Source organism: Gavialis gangeticus, unplaced genomic scaffold, assembly GCF_001723915.1.
Source record: "Gavialis gangeticus isolate Ggan-Ray unplaced genomic scaffold, GavGan_comp1, whole genome shotgun sequence".
NCBI lineage: Eukaryota > Metazoa > Chordata > Crocodylia > Gavialidae > Gavialis > Gavialis gangeticus.
The window spans coordinates 101,161,537-101,169,276 of NW_017729022.1; the positions used below are offsets into that span (position 1 = coordinate 101,161,537).

A 7,740-nucleotide genomic window follows, 5' to 3' on the forward strand; every position below is an offset into this window, starting at 1 on the left:
GCGGTGAGAGAGGTGTAAAGAATAAAAAAAGTTGTTTTTTTTGTGGGGGGGGGGGGGGAGTTTAATGTCTGCAAGCAGCCTAAGCGTTTTAAACTGAAACAGAGCTGTATAATCTGATGGAATACTGTTCTATAAAAGTTATTCTGACCAGTTCCATTACAAAGTTAAAAGACTCAAAATGAAACTGAAATGTATTAGAAAATCAAACACACGTTACAGGTATAGATTTACATAGTTAAAACTCCCAAATAGATTTAACTCTGTCCTGCAGTGCTGCCGCTGTGTAACCACACATGATTATAATTAGTGCTTAATATGTCTGTGGCCTCAGCTTGGGTTAAATGTTATTTTTAAAAATATTAAGTTTGCTTATTTTCCTTTCCTAATGGAGTCATTACTGGGCACAGTCAGGGCTGCATTCAGACACAAAGACAGTTTACAGATGTGAACCCCCGCCCCCCCCACCAAAACAGCCCTTTACTTTCAGCTTAGCCTGCCCCTACACTGAGCACAGTGCATGCCCAGAAGAGGTATCATGTTAGTTGGACCTGGCTCGCCCATTGTCTGTATAGATCAGGAGCTTCAGCAGTGCTTTTTGGCACTTTTATCTAACAGATGATTGAACCAGCCATTAGATAAAAATGCCAAAAAGCACTGCTGAAGTGCCCAGCCTATACAGATGCTGGAGAGCCACGTCAGACTAACACAATACCTCTTTTGGTAAAGTACTGTTTTGTTTTGTCTTTTTTTTCCCCACATCTGCCAGCACCCTAAGTGTTGTAAGGAATGCTGTGGGCCTCCATTCTTCATATGTAATAAAATGGCTGCATCTCTGCTTGCCATGCAAACTTGTATTTAACCTTAAATGTGGAACCACAATCAGGGCCCCTGTAATAAGAACAGAAACTGAAGTTACATGAGCTAAGATAAACTTAGGTGACTGGTCATATTCTCAGTTGGTGGAAAGTGGCATAGCTCTATTGACTTCCATGAAGATAGGCTTATTTGCATCCTGCAAGATGTGGCCAGACAAGAATATGTTAGGGACCAGATTCTATTCCACCTGGTTTGAGTTCCTGGAAAATTGCTTATGTAGAAGGTTGTGAGACTTCCTATTCCTGGGTGTTGCCTTTTGTAGCTCAGTCTTGAGGCTAAGATGAGGGTGCATTACAGAAATAGAACAGAGTGGAATAAGGCAACAAAGTCCACTTAGGTGGAATAGGATCTGGCCCTGTGAGTTCCTCCAGGACATTTTACATATGATAATTACCACACTGACATAACTTTTTAACACTAGTTACAACTTTCTCCATTAATTCATTCCCAGGCACTTGTCCAATTTGATTAAAGTGATGGACCCTGTCCATTCCATATGGATATTCTGCTCAGACCCTTTGATATAAACATTTGAAGCACTCAAGACAGGCAACTTACCACTTTTTCTCATTACTAAAACATCACCACACTCATCTTCTATCGGAAGGAATATCTCTGGAACTACGACGAGTATTCGCCTTTTGGGAGGTGGGTTTATATTCCAAGTGCATTCAACGTTAGCTGGGTAATCTCCAGGGTAGTTTGGAGATTCAATATAGCCTGTATAATCTCCAAGTTCCCCTCCACAGTGCTGGTCTGTGAAGAAACATAAATTAGCTTTTCTGCTTTGAAGTACCTCCAGTTCTTTTGGACTTGTCATAGACAAGTCAACCCTTCTCCGTAGCTTTAGATCTGTGTACAGTCTGTAGCTGTCCCTTTCCTTACATGGAAGGGTTTTAAAAAAGTACTTAATCTTGAGAGCCAGCTGCTAACTGATTTGCAAACCTAAAGTTCAGGTTTACCAATGTGAAACTAACTTTTTTGATGTAGACTCATGTAGGTGCAATCTCCTTGTTAACATGTACTCAGAATGGTTTAACTGCACCTGGTATCAACTGAGAATGTCTGCATTCAGAAATTGTTCTGGTTGAATTGAAACTGGATTAATTGAACTAAACTGAAATGTTAACCTAACTTAAATGAACTAGTGCAAGCTACGTAGGCACACTTAGCTTAAACTTGTTGCCAATCAATGTAAAGTGATAGATCACATTTTTGTTTTATGAGGGTGCACAGCCTCTTGACCATGATTTTTTTCACATCATTCTTTAGTTAAAAAGGTACAACTTTGAAGCAAAGAGGGGATAGGGAGAGAAGGGGGCTACACCAATTCAGCTACATCATTTTCCAAATCTGTGTGTTGATTTGGCCCAGCTCTTTATGAGAACACTTTATTAACGATAAACCAGCTTGCCCTACTCACTGAACAAAACACTGTCCAATACATTTAGATTTCCAGTGAGCATCCTATCAGAGGCAAAAGTTGTTAGCGCAAATTCTTAGGATTTTATTAATCTGGCTACTCTGTCATCATGACAGTAAGAGGAATGCCATTTATTCAGAAGTGCATTGATAATATTTTGGTGCAGCCCTGAGTAAGTTAAATCCTGCAACTGAAACTCTCAGTTAAATTAGGGTTATTCACATGGCATGGTTGTAGTTACTCAGTACACATAGCAACATTTTACCTCTTCAAAGTACAATGCAGACATTGTCCAAGCCTCACACAACTCCTGGAAAACAGGGGAATGCTTGGTGAAGCTGATAAAGAGAAGTGAAGTGATTCTCTCAAAATCACAGTTTTGTTAAGTAGCCAGCTGGGGTTAGACTTAAGACTGCCTGACTCTTTCTCTTGTGCTTAACAGCTTTTTACAGTAGCTGAAGGCTTTTAATCATCCTGTAGCATCTACTTGACATAGCACATTCAGGGCTTGGGGAACCTCAAGATATAAACGTTTCACTCACTCATCAAAAAATGTAAATATTTAATGGAAACTGATAGAACACTTGTGGATATGTAAAATTGGCTGGAAATCTGCATACAACTGCTCTGCACAGCTGCCTCTTGTGTCAGGAGATTTAACATGTTAATATATCTCTGCTCTGTTCTGCCACTCACCCAGGATACTTCTCAGTCCCTAAAACAGTTTTATGGACATTTCAGACTCAGCAGCAGGAACCCTAATTGCTCATCCCAGGCCTGCCAATGACTTCTCTCTATGGGGTTGATCAAATCCATAATCTCTTTGTTTACCCTTATTTGTGAAGTTTGGAGTAATATGCTTGCTTTCTGTGCCTGGCTAAAATGTCTGGAAGTTCTTAAACTATTTTCCACATGGAAAGGGCTATGTGTGTACTATTAATGTGAGGGCCATCTGTACCCTTGGCTGTATGTATAGGCTTGTATTGCAAGCAGCCATAAATGTTCTATCAATAATGGTCATTTTATCAGTAGCTGGGTTGCAAGTGGTGGTCTGTTGTTGTTAAAAGGTTACTGTCTTCTGTTCTATATTTATTTAAAAAACCCAAGTGATGAAAAAAATGGGACAGTATCAATGACATGGTCTGAAAAATGGTGACTATCAAAGTTATATTGAGACACATACTCAGGGTTTAGCTACCCACACTTGCCCCTTTGCAGGAAAGGGGAGGGAAAAAAAAGAAAAGAAAAAAACGTATTCAAAATAACAGAATCAATCTGCTGCATATTAGTCAAAACACCAAAACTAAACATCAAAAGCATTGTACTACCTGATTTTTCTGTTCACTTCATAAAATCAGCCACGTATTAACATCCAAATCTTTATGAATATGATTCTTTTCAGCTGGCTATTAGAATATAGTCCACTTCTGTTCACACTATCGCTCTGTGTCTTTGTCCACTACATAGGTAGATTGTAAGCTTATTGTAAAAGCTATTGTAATAACTGAGTAAAACACAATGAAGTACCACAAGTGTTCCTGAATGGGATATCATGAAAGCTTTTTCCTTTGTTTCCTTCACTTGGTTGCTGCTTATTAAAATTGCTGGTTATTAGAATCAAAAGTGATCTGCCTAGCAGATGCTGTAACAGCTTGATCCTGAAAGTTCCCACTGAAGTCATGCCATCCAGCTCTGGTTCAGAAAGTTATTGGACACACATCACATTCACACTGGTGTAACTTACCCTTATGCACATGAAAAAATGAAAGAAAAAAGGAAACATGGCATCTAGGCCTGAATTAGTGTAACTTACTGGAATCCAATGCAGAATTATGTAGGTAACTTATACCAGTGTAGGTGTTGTATGTTCACTTCTGACCTGGTGTCTGCAAACCAGCAGTAGCCTAACATTGCCTTTGGGAGGAAGGGGGCAAAAATAGTCAACTGCTACAGCTGGCAGCTGGCCACTCCATGATTCCAGCAGCCAGCGTTGCCCCATACATTGCTGCTACCCAGGGTGTTAAGCTGCCCTGTTATGACTCTGCAAATCAGCTCCTCCAACCTAGCACTGACATATGATAATAGTGCCTACTACAGTGGCTACCCTAGGTACATGTGGTTATCTGCCTACTTTGGATACTGCGGGCATTTTTACATGTGCTGTGGGATGCGGTGCTGGGCTGCGCTAATTAAAAGCACCTGCACATTACGTGTCAGCGTCCCAACGCTGAAAAAATATCTCATTAATTCTCATTACAATTGAAGTGACCAGGGGCTTCAGTGCTTAAATATCATATAATCAGATCAACAATTTACGATAGATGTATAAACAAACCTTTTTAGTTTTGAAGATCTAATTCAATATTTATAGTGAAACTGTCTTATATGAGTATGAAAGAGACCAGCCAAACCTCATTGCCTAGAGAAAGACCGGTATCTATTTAAAGGTCAAATAAAATTGCAGTGTACTCCTTGGGGGATATTTTTAATGGTAATTTAAGATAGGGGGAGGATTACTACAGGAGACTGTTAATGCAGATTTCATTGTAATTAAATATTACGTGGCACTTAAATCATGTTTGACTAGATATCTCACAATATTTTATAACTAGCTCTCATGCCAATTGTACTGGAAGTATTTTTAGTTCTAGAGGGTGCATCTACACGTTCATTAATACCTCTAGTTACTGCACATTAACTTTAGTACTTTGCTAACCAAGGACTAAATCAATGCACAGTAACTCACGCTACTGCACAGTAGCACCAGTGCACAGGTTTGTACTGACACTTACTGCTCAGTAGCCCAATACTACTACGTAGTAGTGTATTAGCAGTTTTTTGCCTGGCACACTACTGTGCAGTGTTAGTAGGCTACTGTGCAGTTAGCGTCTGGTGTAGCTGCGCCCACTGAGACTCACAGCAAAATTAATCTCCATGAAACTTGCATGGTTTGGAAAGTTTATAAAAGCTCTGTGGTATTTAATTATTTTGTGCATGATGCCAAATTAAACTAATGCCAAAACATTTTACATGTATCCAGTGCTTCTTTTCCAGGTTTTGTTTTCAAACTTTTGATGTTCTTCTCTAACATTATAGTTTTTCACAGTTCTGGCAGTGAGTAGAATTCTTTGTTTCTGTTAAACTGCAAAAAATGAGCCTCATCTTGAAATTCTGAATATTCCAAAGGTTGGATTATTTTGGGTCTAGAGTTTTGGTTTAGTCTCATAACTAACTTAATGTAACTTACTTTTACAGTGTGTAACATTAGTAGAGCCATCAAAATCTGTACTTGTATTCCCAGGGCAGGTTATGCAGTAGTTCTGACCAAAGTCAGGTTGGTAGGTTCCAACAGGACATCTGATACATCTGTGCGTCGTGGAGTTGTAGTAATGGCCAGGAGAACAATGCACTGTACAGTATGAAGATATGTTATTTGTAGAAAGTAACCATCTTCGCTGCAGTGGCATCTTCCCCTTCCCTTTATGTTGTCAGTAATTTCCCCACTCCGATGAGTTAATGCATTATTCACTTGCATTGAACCCTTGACCGGGGTCACATTCTAAAGACTAGTGCAAAAAATAAACTAATCAAGGAAAGTAATGTTGTATTTATCACTCTTAAACAGGGTGAATGCTTTGCTCCTGCAAATAGGAGCAGATGATTCTTTGCAACAATACAAATGCCTTCTGAAATGGCAGAAGAGAAGTTTTAATTACCAGACACTTGACAATGCAATTTGTACCCATTCAAGCAAGCACATAGGTATATGGCCAAATAAGTTCTTTCCTAACCATTTATGCTGCAGTGTGAAAACAGGCAGGGCGCATCCACACATGCAAGCACATGCGCTTGCAGCAGCTTAAATAGAAGTGGTGCAAATTTGAGCTGGGATTTGTTGCCTCAATACACATGCCTGGACATGTACTTTGTTGTGGAGCAAATTGCGCCACTTGGAGCAAAATAACCCTGTCTGGCTTCTCCGTGATCTGCAGCCAGGGGGAGCTACAGCCGGCAGTATAAAAACCTGCCCTGTGCTGGCTCCAGCAGTATAAAAACCTTCTCTGGCCAGCAGTTTAGGGCTACTTGCCCTCAGGAGCTTCTGGGGCCTGGGCAATTAGTATCTGGGGATGCTAGCCCCTTGTGTCAGCTAGACTGTTGAAGCAGCATCCTAAATTTCATTTGTAAAATATCCCAAAACCCACATTCTTCCACAATTAGAACAAAAGATAGAGGGATTGATCAGATGGGCAATGTTTTATTCCTATATTTACAATGTTAAAGCAATTTGGAAGCCGACCAGTGTCTCTAGCATCATAATAAAATACATCCTAAATATCTATGTTTCAATGTTTGCTTTTGTTTTCCTTATCACCTGGTGGGTGGGTATGGAGGGATATGGGGGGCTGAAGGTCAGTGTGTGGGTAGGTGTGGGGGGACTGTAGGTGTGGGGGCTGCTTAGGAGGGGTGGGCCCCCTGCTCCCCACACAGCAGACCCATGCACATAGACTACCCTGCCTGCAGGGTCCCAGCCCCCCCAGGGGCTACAGCTCCCTGCAGCCTCCCTGCTCGTCTCCAGCCCCCTGCTCATTCCCCTACTCATCTCCAGCCTCTGGAAGCTGGAAATGATTAGGAGAATGAGCAGGAGGCTGGAGACAGCAAGGGAAGTCTCCAGCTCATCTCCAGGGGTTTGTCTCCAGCCTCCTGCTTGTTCTCCTGCTCATCTCCAGCCTCCTGCTTGTTTCCAGCCCCCTGCTTGTTCCCAGCGTTGGGAGGCTGGAGATGAACAGGAGAATAAGCAGGAGGCTGGAGATGAGCCCCTGGAGATGAGCTGGAGACATTCCCCTGCTGTCCCCAGCTTCCTGCTCATTCCCCTGCTCATCTCGTCTCCAGGGGAAAGTCTCCAGCTTGTCTCTAGGGTCTTGTCTCCAGCCCCTTGCTCATTCTCTTGCTCTGTCTCCAGTCCTCTGGAGGCTGGAGACAAGCAGGAGAATGAGCAGGAGGCTGGAGATAATTCAGGGATTCCCAGTGGACTCCAAGCTCCTGATGGCTCCCCCACCTGGCTCCAGCCTCCCACACTGCCCACAGCTTACCAGCAGCAGCAGCAATGGGGGTCACTCGGGTCCTCATGGCACAGCCCCCTCATGTGATGTGGGGCAGTGGGGCTCAGCCTTGGCTGCCTGGCACCCAGACTGCCACTGCTGCATTGTGAGGGTGTGGCCCAGCTTGGCAGTGCACTGCGTGCTGTCTGGAAGCTCAGGGGTGCAGCAGCTGTCACCCGGGGCTCAGCACTGCTCAGCCCAACTGGCTGGAGCTCTGAGTCAGCACAAACTGCCCTGTTGAGCCAGGCTGCACCCATGTGATATGGCAGCAGGGGGCTGTGCCATGAAGCCCTGAGCAGCCCCAACCACTGCTGCTACTGCCAGTGAGGGGGGCGGGGGGGG

At 42.8% G+C, this 7,740-nt stretch overlaps 1 protein-coding gene across 2 annotated transcripts in view; it reads right to left on the reverse strand.

Annotated features, from left to right (window-relative positions):
- The window catches only part of SCUBE1 (signal peptide, CUB domain and EGF like domain containing 1), a 443,267-nt gene that overhangs the window by 16,235 nt on the left and 419,292 nt on the right, over nt 1-7,740 (reverse strand). For both annotated transcript variants that reach the window (XM_019515739.1, XM_019515738.1), the window contains exons 19-20: nt 5,547-5,708; nt 1,435-1,632 (exon numbers count right to left, since the gene is read on the reverse strand). In XM_019515739.1, the coding sequence (XP_019371284.1) occupies nt 1,435-1,632; nt 5,547-5,708 (360 nt within the window). The remainder of the gene's footprint in view (nt 1-1,434; nt 1,633-5,546; nt 5,709-7,740) is intronic.